This window comes from Vicugna pacos, chromosome 16 (genome assembly GCF_048564905.1).
Source record: "Vicugna pacos chromosome 16, VicPac4, whole genome shotgun sequence".
Taxonomy (NCBI): Eukaryota; Metazoa; Chordata; class Mammalia; order Artiodactyla; family Camelidae; genus Vicugna; species Vicugna pacos.
The window spans coordinates 49,895,425-49,917,192 of record NC_133002.1 but is presented as its reverse complement, the minus strand read 5'-3'; the positions used below and the strand labels follow the sequence as shown (position 1 = coordinate 49,917,192).

General features: G+C 38.0%; 1 protein-coding gene across 3 annotated transcripts; it reads left to right on the top strand.

Moving 5' to 3' along the window:
• Positions 1-96: 96 nt before the first annotated feature.
• Positions 97-17,612, top strand: CCDC47 (coiled-coil domain containing 47). Of its 3 annotated transcripts, none has more exons than XM_031685588.2 (13): positions 97-312; positions 4,900-5,203; positions 5,666-5,773; positions 6,271-6,445; positions 7,943-8,064; positions 8,317-8,382; positions 10,599-10,700; positions 10,908-11,018; positions 11,746-11,831; positions 13,154-13,212; positions 13,503-13,612; positions 13,836-14,003; positions 17,072-17,612. In XM_031685588.2, exons 2-13 carry the CDS (start codon positions 4,940-4,942, stop codon positions 17,150-17,152), a joined length of 1,452 nt encoding a protein of 483 aa, XP_031541448.1. In that variant the 5' UTR covers positions 97-312; positions 4,900-4,939; the 3' UTR covers positions 17,153-17,612. The 3 variants fall into 3 exon arrangements, with proteins under 3 accessions (XP_031541448.1, XP_072795508.1, XP_006199367.1); XM_006199305.4 differs by having other exon boundaries at positions 98-312; positions 4,923-5,203; XM_072939407.1 differs by lacking the exon at positions 10,599-10,700 and having other exon boundaries at positions 4,923-5,203.
• The last annotated feature ends 4,156 nt before the right edge of the window (positions 17,613-21,768 follow it).

Genomic DNA, 21,768 nt, shown 5'->3' with positions numbered 1-21,768 from the left:
GGGGGTTATGTAATTTTCCCAACAGCCCCACCTCGCCTCAGCTGGGCGGGGTAGGGCGCGGTCCCCGAGGCCGCGTCCCGCCCCCAAGCCGCGCGCAGGCGTGGACGGGCCGCACGCATTCTACGTAACGGATGGCGGAGGCTACGTGAAGAGTGGTGCGGCGTGACCGAGCTACTTCGTCCCACTGTGTCCTAGAGGCGTCGCGGGCAGTGAAATCGTAGTGACCCGGCAGACGGTGGCCTGGCCAAGAGGCTGGCGGGGTAGAGGAGGCGGCCGGAGAAGCGTTGGGCCAGGTTCTAGCCCCCAGTCCAGGTAGGAAGCGGGCCGTAACGGGCTAGCCGGTGGGTCCGGGCCAGGCCGAGCGGTGACGCTGAGTTGTGTGGCCTAGCCAGGTCCCATTTCCCACCCAAGCCCCTAAGTCCAGCCTTTGATGACATGCACCGTCTCCGCGCCTTCTCGCCTCTCCCGGGTTTCTTAAAAACAAACCAAACTTTGTCCACCCCGGGCCCATTTTCTGTTGGGCGTTCTGTTCGGAGTTAGAGTGACTTTAACGGTTTGGGGGAACTTCCAGAACTGTAAGCAAATGCCAACTCTCAGAGCAGAGTTAGAGGAAGCCTACAGTGTGCAGCAGAAAGAATGGAGTATAGAATTGATTCTCCTTGATGGGAAAAGACGACCCGGCTGGTTTAAGAGAAGCAGCAACCTCTGTGGTCAGTCCTCTCTGAAGGTTTCTAACATAAGGCATGTTTTTACCCAACATGGGTAAGGAGACAGGGGAATGTCTCTGTGATATCCAGAAGCCTCAGAGTCTGGTCATTGTCAGGAAGGCCTAATCTAACATGCCAGCAAGGAATGATTCCTGCACTTACTCCACTTTCATTTTTAAGTCCAGACCCAGACTATGAGACTGGCAGGTGAGCCAGCAGAAGGAATCACACCGGACTTGTTAGTGCTGGTGTTCCCTGCCCCAGGAGTCTCAGGCAGGGAGTTGTGCGTTTGAGAAATGAGGTGACAGGTGCAGCAGAGGGAAGGCCAAGGCACAAATGGCTTAGGTAATTTTAACCTAAATAACCTTGAAGGAGCCCAGTTACACAGTGCTGAGATATCTTAGAAGTGCTTTTATTGGTGTGAACATTCTAAGTGGAAATTTAGTTTTAAGTGATCAGACCTTTTGGCAGGCAGTTAATCAGGTTGACTGTGTCAGTGTTAACCTTGATTTGCTTCTATTTCAGTAAGTTTAAAACTGAGATCTGTAAGGGAAACACTAACAATGAAGTATTTTTAAATCTTAAAGGGCTCAGTGGAAGGATATAATGGGAACTAATATTTAATGAGTGCCTGCTGTGTCCCCAGCACATACCTCCTGTAACATGCACTACAGTCCTATAAGGCAAGTAGCCACTGGATATCCCTTTGTGTAGGTGGGGAACCCAGATATAAGTAATTAGTCCAAGATCATATGGCTGGCAAATAGTGGAGCTGATGTTTTAAAACAAATATAACTCCACCAACATGTGTGCTCTTTTTCATATTTCTTCTACTTTTGGTTATGAACCTGGGGCTGCTTAGAGACACGTCACAAACCTCTTTGAGGTTGTTGTTGAGAGGGCAGCTATGTTTTCCCAAAAAATGTCCCCTGGTGCTAACCTCAAAGATCGAGTATTGGAAAGGATATAGTATTGGCCTATCCTTGGTGACATTTCTCAAATCATTTGTGCCTTTCAAAATTTAAGAAATTTGTCCAATTCTGAGACTATTTCTTGAGCAGCCAATGGTTGCAAGGTATTGGGCAATAGCCTTTGATAGTGAACTGATTTCCTTTATGAATTTATGGCATTATAAATACGAGATACAGAATATTTGTTATCCCAGAGCACCTTTAGAAATTAGTACATACTTCTTTTTGCCACCCATTCACTCCATTAGTACTTAGCTCCCTGCATCCTGGCTTCCATACTTTACTTCTCCACAGTTGCCAATAATGATTTCTTTAGTAACATTTGGAAATTTTTAGTCCATATCTTACTTGAACTTTTTGCAGCAATTAAAACCAAGCTTTGTTTTCTTCTTAGGCATATGCTTCTGCTTTGACTTCTCTGATACTGTTTTGACCAAAGTCTCTTTTTCTCTAACCATTCCTTCTCAGTTTCCCATTACAATTCTTCCTATTATGCCCACCTCTTAGCTGTTACAATTTGCTTCAAGACTTTTTGGTGTCCCCCCCCCCTTTTTTTTTAACCAACTCAGTGCTCCCTGGGATCTCATCAATTTCCACACCATCTCTATTTCCAGCTTCGGCTTGTATCCTGAACTCCAGACTTACATTTCAAACTACTTCCTTTTTTCCTTTTGTAAAATACCTTAGAGATATTGTGAAAATTAAGAGATAAATGTTAGTCATCTAACATTCTGCTTGAAGACACTCCAAAATTTTCAGTAGGTACTACATTTAATTTACTGCATTTCCCCCAATTTTTTCCTCCTTTATTGTTCTTTATCTCAAGGATGAGTTTGTCCAGCTGTTAATCAAAGCAAAAGTTGAAATCACCCCAGATCTTTCTTTCCTACATTCCGTATATTCAGTCACTTTATGCTGACAAATGTAATTCTTAAGTATCTGTCAAATCTGTTTTCCTGTCATTTGCCAGTTTAGTCTGTTTTCTCTCATATCTAATCATCTCAGCCACTTCCTATTTTTCCCACTTCAGGTGGTATTTAAATAAGGATCATCATGACCTGGCCCCTGCTGGCCTTTTTAGCCTCATTTCCCCTATTTGGGTCTGCAGACCCAATGCTCCAACACACCAAACTCCTGAAATAACGCTGTTTTAGTCCTTTATGCTATAGCTGTTTCTCAGTCTGCAGTGCCTCTTCTTGAGTGCAGAAGCTGTGCTTTCATTTTTTTAAAGAACTTTTTATTGCAAAAACACATCAGAGGGAAATTAGAAAAATAAAGGCAAAATGCTTATAATCTTGTTATATATGATAATTTTATATGTACGTGTATGTTCTTCTAAATCTTTTTGTTTGTGTATTTGCTTCTAAAACAACATGAGTTCTAACTTAATTTGTGACAATTTTTTAATGAATAAGAAGTAAACTTGTTTTTTGTTATGTATGCGTGTTTAACCAGTTTCAGATTTTCCCTAGTGTAATACTGTAACACATATCCTTGAAGCTAAATTCTCTTGGCATTGCGTTTTATGTGGGGATATGCTCAGTGAAGACACATTTGATTCGTTATGGTAGGATCATTTTATGAAAAGCAGTGAAAGCCAGAAGAGTTTTTACATAATTCTGCAGAAATTGCTTAGCCTTCAATGATTATTGAATCCTGACATAGCAAAAGTTGTGTTTTAGAAGGATAATAGTGGCTTTTAGGTTGGAGAAGTAGGGGGTGGGGAGAAAGTTGAGGCAAGGGATACCGTTTAAGATAATACTGTGCTTCTTGAGTAGGTGGTGATAACTTGGATTATCAGGGTGGCTTTGGGAATCAGAGAAGAAAACACCAGAATTTGATGGTTGATTAGATTTCAAAGGGAAAAGAAAGTGAGAAATTAGGTTTCTTGCTGTTTTTGACAAGTTTGAGACTGGAAAACATGGGATTGATATTAATATAGAAAAATTCAGGTACCTGTTGATTTTGAGATAATTGGAGGGCAGGGGTCAGCAGAATGCAACCCCAGAGGCAGACTGTTTTTGTACAGCCTGTGAACTAAGAATTGTTTTTACATTTTTAAAGGTTTGTTTTTTAAAAAAGAAGAATATGCAAAGAGATCAGTATGTGACCCACAAAACCTAAGATATTTACTCTCTGACCCTGTGCAGAAAAACCTTGTATGGCATCAAAATGGACATGTCTGTTAGACAATCAGTGATACGGGGCTGGTGTTTAAATAAGAGGGGAGGACTGGAAATACAGCCTAGATAGATTTGATGGTTGAAGTCTAACTACCATTCAAACTCTAGCTCACATGTTCTCCCCTTTTTTGTAAAGCCTTAAATGTTTTGTAAGATGATTTCATTGTCTTTCATGTTTTCATATCATTTGCTATATTTTTATCACAGATCTGATTTCATTATGTTTGTTGGTTCAAGAACTTCTTTAGATGGTAGAATACCTAGTGTTCTCTTCAGAAAGCTATGAAATATTAGTGTATTTAATTCCATTAGCAAAAAATTGCTACTTTAAGTAAATAACAGAATCACAGCCACTGGCTTACACTGTTGAGAAGCAGCCTGAGAAGTGGGTCATATCAGGGATTCTGGAGGCAAAATTGGGATCAAACCATAGCTCTGTGTCACCTGGTAGTTGTACTACTTAGCATCTCTGTGCCTCACTTTTCCTTATCTGTGATGAGGATGTTAATTAAGCTACTTTCCTCAAAGGGTTGTTATGAGAATTAAATTAGTAGCTTTTTGTAAAGCCTTTAGGACAGTGCTTAGCACTTCGTGTCTTAAACATTTGCTTTGATGATGATGATGATGATGATGATGATATCTACACATAAAGATGATCTAAGGATGAGTGGCTTTTCTATTCATGTATCATTTTTGTTACCCTAAGAGATAAGTGATTGCATCTCATTCTTATTTCATTATTCCCCTTCCCAGTTCCTATGTAAAGCTTTTTATAGGCGTTCCAAGAATGCTCACTGAATACATAGTATAAATGGAAGCCAACCTAAAGAAATTAAATGACTTGTCTGAAATTTTACAGATAACTAGTGAGAGTCCAGACTAGAACCCAGGTCTCTTGATCCTCACCTTAACTGTTGTTTATATAATGCTGTTGGAAATGAATAGTATTAAATAAGAGAAAAGCAGGAAAGAGGCTTAGATATATTTTTAACTATTTACAAAATTTGATTGATATATGTAAAATGGCAGTCCTTTTAGGTTTTTTGTTTTTGTTTTTTAAGCTCATTTTTAAAGTGCAATGAAAGCCTTCCACGCTTTCTGTGTTGTCCTTTTGGTATTTGGGAGTGTCTCTGAAGCCAAGTTTGATGATTTCGAGGATGAAGAAGACATAGTAGAGTATGATGATAATGACTTTGCTGAATTTGAGGATGTCACAGAAGAGTCTGTTACTGAATCTCCTCAACGGGTGATAACCACTGAAGATGATGAAGATGAGACTACGGTGGAGTTGGAAGGGCAGGATGAAAACCAAGAAGGGGATTTTGAAGATGCAGATACGCAGGTAAAGGCTCTTTTTTATTGAGTTCTTGGGAAATCGGAAGGATGGGAAAATGAGTAACTAGCACTTTCCCCAGATGTTAATTAATATTAAGGCCCAGGTCCGGGGGAGACCTTTACTCTCTGGTATGTTCATTTTTATTCAGTAGGTAGAGCTCTTCTAAAATGTTTGCAGTATGTTCCCACCTTTTACAGTCATCAAAGAGTGAATTTTATTTTTCTCCTGTGTGGAAAGCCTGGCTGGGGAAGGAGTTGGGTGGGTGGGTGTTGGTGGGTGGAAATTATGTCATTTAGAATTAGAGTTCAAAAGCATGGAGAGTCATCATTTATTAAAAACATGTAATATCTCTGTGTTCTATGCTTGCTGCTTTCATGTTGTTTTCCTCTGCAAATGTTGCCTATGAAAATGAGATAAAATTGCTGGTGACATTTTTGGGGAAAAACAGATTGTGCTTCATTTCTGTAGGAGGGAGACACCGAGAGTGAGCCATATGACGATGAAGAATTTGAAGGTTATGAAGACAAACCAGATACTTCTTCTAGCAAAAATAGAGATCCAATAACAATTGTTGATGTAGGTATACAGGATTTTGAACTTCAAAGTAACAAACAATATCTTGCTGTCACTCATCTCAGAAATATAATTAGTGACACATAGCTGGTGTTGGTGTAACAGTGGGAGCCATGAAAGAGTCTGGCATCAGTTCTTCTAATAATGTTCTACACCCAGTGAAACAACCCTGTGTTTTATTCCAGCCGTCCTAGTTTTATTTATCAAGGAATGAAGAGGATAGACACTGGATTTATTTGGGGGCAAAACTCAGAATCAAGATGAATACAGAGGGCTTTCCAGCTTTTCATCCCATTTGATTATCCTCATAGTTCCTTAAAGACTCTTTTACAAAGCTGACCTAGAACACCAAAATGGGCGTATCTGTCAAAGTATAGCTGTACTCAGTGACAGTTATGTAAAGTGTCTACTTCAGTTCATGGACTTTCTCAGTCTCCTTCATCCTGTGAGTTAGACTTCAGCCTCAGCCAACAATTAATGGAATGATTGTTCTTCTTTAGGTCCCTGCACACCTCCAGAACAGTTGGGAGAGTTATTACCTAGAAATTTTGATGGTGACTGGTCTGCTCGCCTACATCATGAATTATATCATTGGGAAGAATAAAAACAGCCGCCTTGCTCAGGCCTGGTTTAACACTCATAGGGAGCTTTTGGAGAGCAACTTTACCTTAGTAGGTAAGTTAGGCTAACAAGTCTAGCTGCCTGCTGAAAACCACCTGGTAAGAACTGCTTATTTCCCTCAGTGTAAGCATCTCACTGCTTTCATGGACTGCTGAAGAGGATGCTTTTTTCCTTCCTCAAAGATCCCATTTTTGTTAGGTATTACACACTGAATAAATTGCATTTATGACATAATTTTCTCATCTTTATTAATTAACATTTGCTATACAGCTTCAGACTATGAGATGATTGGTGTTATCAAAAGTTGATAAAAAGTCTGGCCAAAAGCAAAGAATCCTGACATTTTAGGTAGATTGATAAAAGCTTTCAGTTCATCTTTTAGAAATTAGAAATCCCTCAGAAGTCCTTCAGGTTTTAGGCACGTTGGTCTGAGATCCACTGCAGAGGTATACACTAAAGTGTCTTAGAGGAAGCTCTGTCATTGTGTAGTATGTGGGGTAAGGTGGACTCACCCACCTTCACCTGTTTGGTTTTCAACACTCTGCTTCCTTCTAATAACAAGCAAGTATCCATTTCCTCAGCTCTTTAGCAGGACTGTTTATTATGTTGTGCTACGTACTTTGTATACACTGAGTCGTACTTTGTATACATTGAGTCTTATTTAATCTTTGTAACAATACTGTCAGTTGGGTATAGTTTCTATTTTCCTAAGGAAGGAGCTGAAGTCCAGAAATGTTAAAGGTTGTCTGAGCTATTAAATTGCAACCATGTCCATGAATGACTGAAAAATTGTGCTGAACACTGGAATTTGACACAACATTGTAAAATGATTATAAATCAATAAAAAAAATGTTTAAAAAAAATTGCAACCATGATATTGGAACCTAGTCTACCTGCTTCCAAAGTCCAAAGAGGAAAAAAATAAGCAGCCTTTAATGCCCTCTACTTCTCTTCGTGCGTTTTCACGTGGGTCAGTCTGCTTTACCTTGTAAGGCTGAGCACTCTTTGGTTCACTTAATGAATAAAGTAAAGAGAGGAAATGATTGAAATTTGAGCTTTTTCTAGATCTAAAATACAGCTCTTAATACCACTATTACCATTTTGCTGTAGGAAAAGCAAACTTGGATAAAGTTAACTGGAAGGTGACACAGCAAGGGGGTGTTGAATAGTTTGTATTAATGGTATTTTTTATTCACTACATAGGAAGGTTTTTTGTTTGTTTTTTAAATTTCTGGCAGAGACATTTAAACTGACTTTGCTCCATTTTGTACCTGCTCTTGAGAAATTTGTACTCCATGCTGATCATCATTTTAAGTAACAAGGACACAGAAAGTAAAGCTGGAGTCCATGATTTTTTAATGGAGACAGTAAAGCATTTTAAAAGTAAAAGGAATAATGCCCATCTATTGTAATCTGTTCCAAAGAAGAGTTCTATAAGATAGCAAAGTATGCTGACCTGAAGTTATCATCATTCTGGGGTCTGAGTAGAAGAGGGTGTGGTGTAAGGCCCCAACATTTCCAGTGAATCACATTAAGTGGTTTTACCTCTAGGGGATGATGGAACTAACAAAGAAGCCACCAGCACAGGAAAGCTGAACCAGGAGAATGAGCACATTTACAACCTGTGGTGTTCGGGTCGAGTGTGCTGTGAGGGGATGCTTATCCAGCTTAGGGTAAGTAGGGAATTTCTGGTACAGTGAATATCTTCGTTTCATTTTCTCCAGTGTGGTCCCAAATCATGTAGGTTCAGAGTCTTATTTTTTTCATGTTTGACTTAAAATGAGATCTGAAAATCATCTTTTTGCTGACTGGCAAATGTAGAATATATTTGATGAAGCATTTGATTCCCCCTCCAAAGTGTTTTCTTTATAGTAAGTAGGAGTTGCAGCTGTTCTCTTGATCTTTGTTTTTGTTTTGTTTTCCAGTTCCTCAAGAGACAGGACTTACTGAATGTCCTGGCCCGGATGATGAGGCCAGTGAGTGATCAAGTGGTATGTATTCTTCCTGCTGGTTTTCTCTGTACAGAGTGAATTTGTAACTTCTTAGAGCTTATTCTGTTTCTTGCCTGGATTCTCTTTGGACTTTCCTGACAGTGTGTCCCTTGCCAAAAAATGTAACCTTTTCTATGTAGACAAATCATCTTCCATTCAGTGTGCAGTTGTGTGTGTGTCGGGGGTGGGGGGTAGGAGTTGGGGAGACACACGTGCTTTTTGTAGGGAAGGAGGTAATACTCTACCACCAGGTAGATCAGCTGTGTCAACCTGGATGTTGGAGGGAAAATCAGTTGTTGCAGACAGTTTGCCCTTGTAGCTAATTCTTCTCCTTGTGTCTGCTTTTATCTTTGGCAGTAAGCTGGGTTTTTTTCTCAAAAATTTTTTGCTTCAGGTAATGGATCTTGGGCCAAATGAGCTCATCACATAATCTGGGGACCTTATTGTTTAGTATACCTTCTTCCCTTTATTGAATTAACATGTTAATCTGCAAATTGTGTCCTTCATCAGAAATGCCACATTCCCCCTCCCTTTATTCTTCCAGTAAATAGTTGTGCTGACTCCCACTGTTACAAGAAGCAAAAATACACAAGGCAGCTTTCTTTTTTATAAACTAGTAGAACAAGAAGTGTATGCATACATATCAAAATACAAAGGTGTACTTGGTTAATAAGTGTTACATTGGTAATATAATTTTTACTGGATTGAAACTCATTGCTGTTTTAAAGTTCTCATTTTTAGTTGCGAACCTGTATCTTTTATTTATTTCAATTTTTATAATATGGCCACTGATTATTTGATCCACTAATTTTTAGAGCTTCGTCAGTTAAAATTCAAAAGGAAGTTTTGCTGCATTTTTTGCCATCCTTTTGTAGAATTTATTCTTTAGAGTATTGTTAATCATTTTCAGTTCTTTCCTGAGATAGATTTAATCTTCTTTTTGCCTCTTACTCAGCCATCCTTTTACGTTTTTTTTTTCCCTCCCTGCAATGACAGCCTCAAAAAAAATACGGTTCTTTATATTTTTTAGCCCTCTTTCCTGGGTTCTGACTTAAGTGTTACTATGTGTAATTTTCCCTCAGTGATGGAAGGGCAGGAAACCTTAAGCAGCCACCATCTTGCCAGATGTTTTCTGTATTTCCCTACATTAGCATTGTCCTTCTTCCATGTATATACTGGTCATTTTTTATCTAAAAGGAGTCATGTTTTATCATACCAGACTCTTCAGGCTAATAACTGTATCTCTCAGACCCAACTTAGAGTATTAAAAACTGTTTAACCTGCCTCAGGGTTGTTTTTTTTTTTTTTCTTTTTTGGGGTGGGGAGGGGAGATAATTAGGTTTGTTTATTTATTTTTGGAAGAGGTACTGGGGATTGAACCCAGAACCTCATGCATGCTAAGCATGTGCTCTACCACTTGAGCTATAACCCCACCCCTGGGGTGTTTTCTAACACCAACAACCAATTTTCTCGTTCACCAAATACCAGCTGGGTATCCAACTATTCAATTTAATTTGGTTCTCTTATTATCTACCTGGAGTTAGTTCCAGATCCCACAAGTTAAAGGTCTCAGTCCCACAAGATTGTTGACACTTAAGATGCGAGTTGCAAGTCCTAGGCCACCATACTTTTGACTGCCCAGCTCTAAATCAGAAGTTCCCACAGCCCTCCCCTCAGCTTTAATAATTTGCTAGAATGACTCACAGAACTCAGGAAAATACTACTTGTATTTACCAGTTTATTGTAAAGGATACAGTTCAGGAAAGGCCAAATAGAAGTGAGGCATGGGGTTGCAGGTGATGCACAGAACTTCATCCCCTCTCTGGGTACACTGCCCCCTCCCGTCCGCCAGTAAGTTGATGTGTTCAGTGACTTGAAGCTCCGGAGCTTGGGGCCTTCTTGAGGTCATTTGGGCTGTTGGCACAATTCAGTTTCCCGTAGTTGTAGGTTCCCATTTTCTTGCTAGTTGTCACTGGGAACCACTCTTAGCTCTTAGAGGCCATTCTCAGGTCTTTGCTGTGTGGTGCACCCCAACCCCCACAGCTCTTTCACACTTTGACTCATTCTTCAGGAACGACCCAGTCCCTTTTGAGGACTCACTTGATTAGGTCAGTCCACCGATCACAGTGCACCTTTTGATTAACTCAAATCAGCTCATTAGGGACTTTAGAACCTAACAGGTTAGTTTTGTTGTTTTTATTTTTGTCTTTTTTAAGCAAATAAAAGTAACCATGAATGATGAAGACATGGATACCTATGTGTTTGCTGTTGGCACTCGGAAAGCCTTGGTGCGACTACAGAAAGAGATGCAGGATCTGGTATGTCAGGTTCTTCCAACTCAAATAATATGCAGAAACTGCCTTTTCATTACATAAACATTCCATTTCAGAGCATAGGATAATTATATCACTTGAACATTGTTAAACACCAGTTTGAAATAGGTCAGTACATATTCTCTTGAGAAAAAAAAAGTCCTCGTGCATAATAAAATGTCCTATCTTATTTTCAATTACTTCTTCCTCTAGAGTGAGTTTTGTAGTGACAAACCTAAGTCTGGAGCGAAGTATGGACTGCCAGACTCCTTGGCCATCCTGTCAGAGATGGGAGAAGTCACTGACGGAATGATGGATACAAAGGTAAATGTAACACTGACATGTGTTTGCATACCTTGGCCATTTACAGGGCAGTCTCCCTGAAAGCCGCACTATACAAGTTCTTTTTTATGTTTCTTTCCCACACAACCATTAAAACACCTTCTTTAAACAATAGATTAACTTGTCAAAGAGGCAGTGTGATTAGTTAAGACGTTCTCTCTAAATCAAGAGGAAATTGTCCCTAGGGTTGCTAACGGCTTTCAAGTTTTTTTGAAAAAGGACTACAACTTTAATCCTTATCACCATGTCATTTAGTGCCATTTTTTTAAGGTTTGAGGTAGTATAGCAGATGAGTACATAGAGAGCTATCTTTTTCTTACTAGTTGTGTATTGTAACAACACATTTTAGTATTATAAAAATACAGGATACCTCAAGGACAGTTCTAAATGTAAGTTCTGGGAGATGTGGTTGTGAAGAATCCCCTGAAATTATTTTAGATTTTATGTTCATGCTCTGATTCGTATTTAGGACATTATTTTGAAAGATACTTTCAGCTGCTAAGTAGGAAGAATTTTAATCATTGGTATGACTAAAGAAAGGTACTAGTTTGTTTGTAGAGAGAGTCCTTATTTAAATTTAATTTTTTTAAACTTTAGCCTTAACGACATTGTATGAAAGTAAGGAGGATTAAATAGTGAATATCTTTATGAAAAAAAGGAAATGCATCAAACCTACTTTAAAAAAATAATTTTCTTTTCTTTATTTCAGATGGTGCATTTTCTTACACACTATGCTGACAAGATTGAATCCGTTCATTTCTCAGACCAGTTCTCTGGTCCAAAAATTATGCAAGAGTATGTATGGAATAAAAATACTGAAATTATTATCTTCACTAGCTCTCTGTGTTGAAATACTTGACAGGTGCTTCTGCAATTTCTCTTCCCAAATAAGTGAGGGACGTTGGTGACAGGCATCCAGGTTTTCCTTTGCTTTGACTGCATGCATTTTGAAGGTAACTGGAAACCCACAGGAGACAAATAAGCCTCCCCCATTTGCATGTGTCACTGTGTGTGTAAACACCACCCACTCAGTGAGGTAGCTGAGACTCATAGAATGGCTAATAGAAGAAAGTGCATTGGTAATCTCTATCCTTTGTAGTCTAAGTGTTTTTTTTTTCAATTTATGATATGAATCTGTAATGTTTGATTGCAAATCTGTGAGTTTTGTAATTCATGGCCTTTTCTGGCTTCCTTCTTCGAATGGTTGGGTGATTATATTCTTTCTGGTATATTATCAGACACCCTTAATGCCCATAAAGTTTCTGGCTTTACAGTAATAATGTTCAAATGTACATATTCACGGCTTGAATTTGTTGTTTGAATTCACAGCCTGTCTCAGAGCATATTTAAGTTTATCCTTGGTGTAGAATTGGTTCTGACCTAAATTTTTGGCTAAGGGCTACTCTTTCATAAGCTGCGGAGTTGAGTACAGTTAAAAGCCAGTTTGGATTTTAGTTCTGTGTCAGAATGACTTGAGTAATCAAAATTATTTGTGCCTCTAGATGGTGTTGCATCACCCTTGCCTTGCTCAACTCAGTAACAGCACTGTGGGCAAAGTATCATGTTGTGGCATTCGTGTAGCATTTTGCGTGTTGGGGAGAGTGAGGGGGGGTTGAAAGTCAAAGATTGTAAGAGGAATCTTTGGTGAGTCAGAACTAAAGTATATATGCTATAGTAGGTTACTTCTAAGTTTATTCTGAGCCTGACTCAAAATAAGATCCTATATTATAGGAAGATAGATTAAGAGTTGGAAATAAAACATGAAACTCCATCAAAACAAAAAGGTTATTTAAAATATGGGCCTCATACTTAAATATAGGCTCATTTCTGGCTCCCCTGGTGAGATGAAATGTATCCTCCCTGGAGGGGACATCACTGGGGGTGTTCAAGGATAGGATAAAGATCACTTGGGAATACATCCATCAGATAAATGAGTAGACCAGGTGACTGTAAAGCTTCTCCGGGCTCTGGGATTGTATTTGACTTGGGGATGCCAAGCCAAATACTGTGCTGATTATTTGCAGGTATCTGTTCATCTAAGTGAATTGGGTGACTTATGTACTTGGAAAATCTCTCTCTCTCGTGTTCTTTCTAAATAGCCTTTTCTTTTATGACAGGGAAGGTCAACCTTTAAAGCTGCCTGAAACTAAGAGGACATTATTGTTTACATTTAATGGTAAGTGTTCTGTGTCCTTTGGGTTCTTTGTTTTCTGTGAGATGATCTTAAGGAGAGTATTGTTTCTTCCTAAATGATAGCTATTAAAAACTCCGTTAAAACTAACTCCATGCCAGCTTATTGGTTTTTGGGTTTCTTCAATAAGAGATATTTTAATTTCTATTTTCTGCAGCATTTTAGCTGCCTAAGAAACTTGGAGAAAGGTTAATATAGAAAGAAAAAACAGTTAATTAATACCAGAAGTATGAATGCTGCCATTAACTCAATAGGAAAATGGCTTTGTTTTCCAGTGCCTGGCTCAGGTAACACTTACCCAAAGGATATGGAGGCTTTACTACCCCTAATGAACATGGTGATTTATTCTATTGATAAAGCCAAAAAGTTCCGACTCAACAGAGAAGTAAGACCTGCAGCCTTTATTATATACGTTGGCGCCTTTTATTGTGTTTTCCCCCTGGGGGGAGCGAGGGGGTGTCTGCTATCAGTGACTTCAGCAATTGTGTCTTTGCTAGTTGAATGAAAGTGCTAAATGGGACTGGTTTTATGAAGGAATACTAAATGGGATTTTGCTTCTGTTGGATTGAAATGAATTTCTTATGAAGCGCTTTGTTTCTTGGGGAAAGGGCAAACAGAAAGCAGACAAGAACAGAGCGCGCGTGGAGGAGAACTTCTTGAAGCTGACGCACGTGCAGAGACAGGAAGCTGCACAGTCTCGGCGTGAGGAGAAGAAAAGAGCAGAGAAGGAGCGAATCATGAATGAGGAAGATCCTGAGAAACAGCGCAGGTTGGAGGTAAGACAAATTTTCTTGTTGCTGGGGTAAAACTAAGACTTCTAAGGATGCCTATTTGTGCCATATTGGCTCCTAAGGTAATTCTGTATGGGAATGTGCACAGAGTAAAAGCTTAGCCTGTCTCAGCACTTGGAACAGTTAGTTGGTGGTCCTATAAAAAAGAATAAAGAATCCTTCCTGTTCAAATTGTGTTAGAGTCTGTGATCCTAGAGAATGATGTGAATTACTCCATTCCTCCAGCCCAATCCCTTTTTGAAAGTTCCACTGTCACCTTTCAAGCCAGTTACTGAAGTGGAAAGAAATTAAGAATTTTAATAGAAGCCAGCACATGTGCCCTGTTGTCCAAATAACCTTGTTCTATGAAATTTTTATTTTGATCATAGAATTAGAGAATTCTAATATTTTTTGTTTGTATTTTGTTTTATATTTTGTACATAACTAGAATCTCAAACTCAGGAGCTTTGGGGGCTGTAGTGTGCTGTGTTTCAAACATCAGCATGTTCTCACATTTTGTGAGGTGAAATGCTGTAGTCTAGCTCGAAAATTTTAATCCTTGTAAATGCTGGTCAAAAAAGAGGAAGAGAACGAAGTTCTAAGAAATGTGAATTTTAATGAGAATAACCTCAGGGATTGAAGAAAATTCTTGCAAGTGGAGGAAGTAGGCTGCCAAGAAAAAGTGAGCCCTGTGTGGCACTTTAGTTGCCGGTTGAGTTATTAATGCTGTTGGGTGAAGTGCCCAGAATACAGCAGGACTCCTCTCATCCTATCCTTTCTCATCATTTTTGGTTTGGTTTGGTTTGGTTTAGTTGATGGGTATTTTCCCTCTGAAAATAGAGCTCTGTGTTTATGCAATCTTCTTTATAAACATAAATGGCTTTCTAATGGATATGCTGGAAGAATCTACATGGACTCATTAATAGACAGTTCTTTTCATTTTTCTATGAGAAAAGAAGTTCTCTAGTTATTTCTAGGGTTTGAAACTACAATAGGTTTAAGAAAAAGGGGGCCCAGAACTTGAGTCAGATTGTAAACTGCTTGTGGCTATAAACCATGTATTTTTTAGAACTACCACTTTATAGTATCTAGGCCTAGGTACCTTGTGAAAAGATCCAGTAAGTTAAATGAGAAAGGAACCAAAAAAAAAAAAACTTCAGTGAATTTCTGGCTTGAATGGCTCATTTATACAAATGATTTGGACCTTCCTGCCACTACTGGTATAGCTTTGTTTGTTTTGTTTTGTTACATATTTAATTTGAAAAATATAAAGAAACATATACACAGATGTTAAAATTAACCTTAATTCTATCATGTAAAAATACAATTCTTCAGACAACTGTTATCCTTAAAGTAACCATTGTTAACCCTGTATAGTTTATTTAGTTCATCAGCTACATATATGTTTAGTGTACGTATCCTTTTTCTTAATGTAGATCATCTTATAAACTTTTTATATTAAAAATACAGTAGTCTATCAAGAATCTTTCCATATTTGTGCTTTTTTTTAATTTCCTGAGGAAAATGATCCTAGGAGAGAAAGAGAGAGATAGGCTGTCAATAAGAAGTTGTACCAATTTATACTTTTACCAGGATATGATATGAGTTCCTCTTTACTCATATCTTTATGAAAACTATTTAACAAGCTTTTAAATGTATGATTCTGATAGTATAGAAGTGGTATCTCATTTGTTTTGCATTTTTTGAATTACTATTGAAGATGAACATTTTTCGTGTAATTTATTGACATTAACAGAAATATGTTTCTTAAATATGTTAAGGTAAACAGATTTCTTCTCTTAACCACTATGCTGTATTCTGTGCATTGGTAATTTTACACATGCATATAGTATGTAATATGGTAAGGATGGAGAGTGTTGGGGAAAGAATGATTATGATGGAGGTAGGGCTTGGGACAGTGGGAAAGGGACATTGCGACAGTATTTTGACCATTCTATATAGCTGTCCCAGGAGAGTATAGCTTTTGATATACATAGCTATTGCTGTTTGCTTGCTCCTGAGCCCTCACAGGAGGCAGCAGCTGCCAAGGGAGGTGGGTTCGTTCCTGCCTTTGTGAACCCAAACTCAGAATGCATTTTTCCATAGAAGTTCAGTTCTTCGAAATAACAATGATGGTTCAGTTCTTCAAAATACTTACATAATAGCACAGGTGTGGATATATAAACATTCAGGCTTATACTGCCGTATAGATGGATAGTTTTCTGTTATCTAGTGTGGGAACCTGACACAATAAGTAGTTCCCAAACCAACAATTCATAGATCATCCTTTGAAACATCATTTGTTATACTGTCAAGAACTTTATATATACTATGTTCTTTTATTTTTCCTCCTCTATATTTTCTCAATCTTGTACCAGTGGTGGTGTATTTTGTTCAGGACTTTTCTACCTTAAACCCCTAAAAAAAAAATTAAGTTTGAGATTGCAGGAGAAATAAGCTTTAATCAGATATGACCACTAATAACTAACCGTGAAGTCATACTTTGGCCTCTGTGATTTCACTCAGTATAGATGATAATAACCAGTAACTTTTGGTACCAGAATTATGTGTTTGAAGCTTCTTTCTCCTTCTGCACAGCCTCCTAATTCCTAAATAAAAATATGATAAAAGTTCCCAATTGAACATTATAAATTGAAAAGTGTTGTGCTTGAATGTAACATCTATGCTAATAAGAAGGGATTTACAATTAATAACCTGATCAAACAAGATCTTAAGGTTTTAGAACTGAAATACAAATCCTTGGCAGATACATATGTTAACAATGAAAGTTGGGCTAGTGTTTCCTGTGTATAGGAAAAATCAGACCAGAATAACAAAGTCAACTTAAATGTAGTGTTTAGTTTCTCCCTAACTTGAGGTTTTAGTTACCTTTACTTTGTTTCAAGTTACTTTTCAGTAACCAACATACAAAATTAGCAATTTTTATAACTATCTTCTGGAATATTATTTGTGGTGCAGGCATAAATAGTATAGGCAGTATTCTAATTTTGATTCTTTTTTTTTTTTTAAAACAAGTGCTCAGATCTAATTTTGGATTCCCTCTTTTACTCTAGGAAGCTGCTTTGAGGCGTGAGCAAAAGAAATTGGAGAAGAAGCAAATGAAAATGAAACAAATCAAAGTGAAGGCTATGTAAAGTCATCCCAGAGATCTGAGTCCTGATGCCACCTGTAAATTTTGAAATCCCAGGAAACAAAAAACACCAGTTCATTTTTCATCTGAAAGTTTCCCAGAGACTGAGAAATCCTTATGTCGTCATCTGTTCTTTTTTGGGTATGGAGTTTTACAAAGGTTATAGGTACATTGGAAGGACTCTGTTTCAGTAATTTTCTTCCAGGTAATCCAGTTTTGATTATTTTATAAAAGGAATGCTATATGAAATCTGTAGTTTTAAAACACTTAAAAAATTAGAACATGAATCATCAGTGCTTTTAGTGCTTTGATGTTTGAAGAAATACCATGGGAATTTATAGGTACATAATTAGATTGTTGCTTTTGTTCAAACTAGGCAGTTGAAATGGCTATGAAGACTGACTCTAAACTGAGATTCCACAAATAACTATTGGAATTGCACAATAAACATTGCTTGGTGTTTTCTTCTGTGTCTACATTAAACTTGTAAAAAAGTAAAATTTAGAACACTATACATACGTGGTATTGAAATTTCAGCGACTCAAAACAGTATATGTTCAGTATATGTTTTGTAGGTGGGACGTGCTGATGACAGTATTGTAGGCTACCTGTAGGCTTTAGGATACTTACGCATACGTGGAAAATTCTAGGGATAGGTAGTACAGGAGCACAGTTTTCTCCTACCTGCTACCACGAGCCAATGACAATGTGAATGCTGTATTTTAAGTGGTTGTATGTTTTAAGTAACACATGCATGAAAAGTTAATTGCTTCATCTAGATGAGCTCAGTGGTCTATGTGAAGTCACAAATGCTTTCCTTCTTGGTTGCTGCAACCTATTGGATGTTCACGGAGAAGCTCTGTTCTCTGTATTACGGCTGCGTCCCTTTGCTTCTCCTTCTGCTTTTATCTCTTCCACAGTTGAGGCTGGGTATATTCTTATAAAGAAATAGCCATGAATATGCATAAATGTACTTTTAAAAATGAGCTTTCCTAAACTATTGAGAGTTCTCTCTGCCTCTGGAGGAGGGAACTCTTGGGGGAGAGGCCCATCTATCTGCACGAGCTTTTAGCTTGTTCAGATATCTGCATTTTATAAATGCTTCCTACTAAGAAAGCATTTTTTAAGTCACTGCTTGTACCCGGTAATTTTTGCTGGGGATGGGAAAGGGTTGGGTTTTTGGTGGGAGAGGGGTGGGTGGGTTTTTGTTTGTTTGTTTTTGATACTTTATGTGCAGGTGTGTTCTGAGGCAATGACAAGTTGCTGTGAAAACAGCATGTGCTGCTTGCTGCCTTTGTAACTGCATGGAAATTTTTCACATGGGTTTTTCCCTTAATTTTTCTCTTAATTAATAACCTGCAAAAGTTAATGCAGAAATGTGTAAACTGAGATGCAAATGTAATATTTTTTAACAGTTCATGAAATTAAGTTATTAAAATAAGAAAAATAACAAAATTTAATTACTTTAATGCTATATAACTCTAGAATTAGTCTTGTTTTACAAACCTTTAAAATGCATTTTAGAAATCAAAGTTGATTTGCTTAGCTATCTTTTGACTAATAAAAGCTTTCTTAAAGTCCCACACATTTGGACCATGGCAGCTAATTTTGTAATTTAAGCATTCATATGAACTACCTACGGACATATATTAAACTAATTGACAAAAATATCAGAGTGCCGCCTTTACTTTTCTGGGATTGCCCTACAAGAGATAAGCCCATAGGAAGGTTCTTGTTCAATAAAAGTCAGCACTGAAATGCTTTTCCTTCAAAAGAGTTGGCATTGACAATAATCCTTTAGTTGTTACCAGTTAGTCTTAGAATGTTTTATATTTTTAGAGCCCCATATGTTTTTAAGGGGCTCCTCCCCAAAGACCCCAACTAGAGTTAAGACACCGTTGTCTCTCCTGTGACTAAGAGGACAAAGAGAGGAGAATGTTGTTGACTGTCACACATTGGAAAGCCACTAAGCCTACCAATCTTGCCTACGTTGCCTGGGCACTTAGCAATGCCAAAACAAGCACTGGACTGGAGGATAAAGACCTGGCTTTTAGTTCCTGCAAAACCCGTTACTAATCCTTTGATTTGGGTCAAGTCACTAACCTCTTTTGAGTCTCTGTCTAACCCTTCTACAAAGTGAGGGTAGTAATTTTCTTTACCTACCTCACATGGAGGTAAACACCAAGAGGTAATATATGTAAAATTCTCCTGTAAATGATAGCACTTTAGCTGGAGAGGGTATAGCTCAGTGGTAGAGCGCATGCTTGACACACAAGGTCTTGGGTTCAATCCCCACTACCTCCTCTAAAAATAGATAAACCTAATTACCCGCCCCGCCCCCAATGATAGCACTTTAAAAATGTAAGGTATCATCTAGGCCTATTTGCCAAGTGGTGTATTTTTGCTTTATTCTGTTTTGCTTTTCTTTACCCCAGTGGAAACCAAGTAGACCCTTTCAGAGTTCTCTAACTTCACCTGCAAAACTTGACAGGTGTACTGGGGGATGTGGAGGGGGAGGTACTTTACAATTCTGTTTCCTTAGTAATAGAATCTTTCCTTGTCAGGCACCAGATGTGAAACTCTTTCTTTAGATGAGACTTAGACCAAACAAAAACATTAATTAGCATTCTCATTACACCATCCAAGATGTATGGGTTTTAGTTTGAGGGGTGAAATACTGTGTTTTATCATCCCAGATTCTTTCCTCGCTGTTCCTGCCTCCATTTATTTTAAATGATTTGAAAGGATTAAGAGGGAGGACACAGTTATATGCATAGGAGTGGCTTGTATTACAGACTGCTAAAACAATGGTGAAAATTATTTTTTCAGTTTCTGGAGTTTGCTAATGGGCAAAAGATTTAGTTGCATTTGGAAAAAAGTGTAGCGTCTTTATCTTTGTACAAGTTGAATGCCATCTTAGCTCTCTGAGCTGAGAAGTAATACCAACTTCAGGAAAAACTTTTTTTCTAAAAGGGAGAAACTTGTATCTACTACTGTGCCACTTTTAATGGATATTATCTTTTTATTTTCATTTTTTAGATTAACTGTCCTTAATTTCACCTATTTGCTTTTATCCAAATATAACTTTTACTTATGTAAAAGATATCCAAGCTTTTTAAAGTATTTAGTTCTATGGGAGTTAACCTGGAAATCAGATAATATTGCATCTGCCTAGGTTATTTGTTATATCAACTTTGCTTGAGGGAGAACTCTTTAGCTATTTTCTTACCACGTTTTCAACTTAAATGCTTAAATAGCTTTCTTTTGCCTCTATTTCTTGCATGTAACTATCACTTAGCAAGGTTATAGCAAAGCTACAATTGAAGCCAGTTTCCTGCTTTAGGAAAGAGCTCTGGATTTGTGGGTAGAGACCCAGGTGCTATTCTAGTGCTTTAACAAGCCTCTTTCCTTATCTATAAGTGGGCATTATCTACTTTCCCCTTTCTAAAATGCCTATTCAGAGGATCATACTAGATAACATGTATAAAGTGCTTTGACATATGAAATGCTCTATAAATTAAATAACCTTGCTCAACTTGTTAATTACACATCATAAGCATTTCTAGCTCTTACGTGAGTATTCTAATCAATTAGTTTTACCTTTCTCACAGTTAATTTATGAGATATCTTGAAGAGGGCAGTGTGCTTAGTTTAAACGATACGCAGAATTAAAAACAAAAGAGCCAGGATCTTCAGTCCATCTCCATTCCTCTAGATTTCAAGCCAGTTTCAGAATGCTTTAGAAATCTTGGAAAGTTCCAGCTCTTATTATATGTAAGTGGAAAGCATTAGGGAGCTTGTGTATTCCAGGGCTCATAAGTCAAAAGCAAAGCAAGAGGAGACTGTAAACTCTGAAATTGATCTTTCATTACATCAGTTTTCTAACATCTGAATTTAGGAGGCCCTTTTGCGAAGAAAACTAAAGCTAATGGAAATTTGCTCCTTGAAACAGTTACTACAGAGTCTAGGCCAAAAGGTTCTTAATCCAGCTTTTGTAGGCAGTCATATAGATGGTGAGATCTTTTAGCCACCACCCCCCCACTTAGAAAATGACACAGCTACTGGGCTAGGTATTAGAACAGATGAGAAGTATTCCCGTGTTTAAATTCCCCATTGTGATGGCTGCATCAAGTTTGGCATCTTTTCAGGTCTGACTTGTAGTATCCTCGATTCCAAAGACAACATGTGAAGATAGTCTTTTCAGAAAAACACTGCAGGAATTTTGTCTCAATTTGTTACTATCTTGCTTTGTCGATTTACCGAGTTTGCTGCTGAGAGAAGTATCTTATTTGATAATGAGAGAACAGTGAAGATATTGCTTAGATATGTTAAAGCACTATGTAAGATTAAAGTGATGTGTGTAAAATTGAACGAGATACTGAGATGGACTGGCAAAGCTCACATTCAGTTTCGGCGTCAAATTTCCATCAGTCCGTGTTTGAATGTAGCTGAACTCCCCCATCTTGGAAGTTAGATCGGTATAAATCTGTGTCAAGAATTAGCTGGGAAGGGCTAATGTTCATTACTTGATGGTGAGTGTGTTATTCAATTTTCGATCCACCCCACCCCCGTGGACGGAGTCAGTCACTGAAAAACGCAGTTTCACAGAAGGGAGTCTCT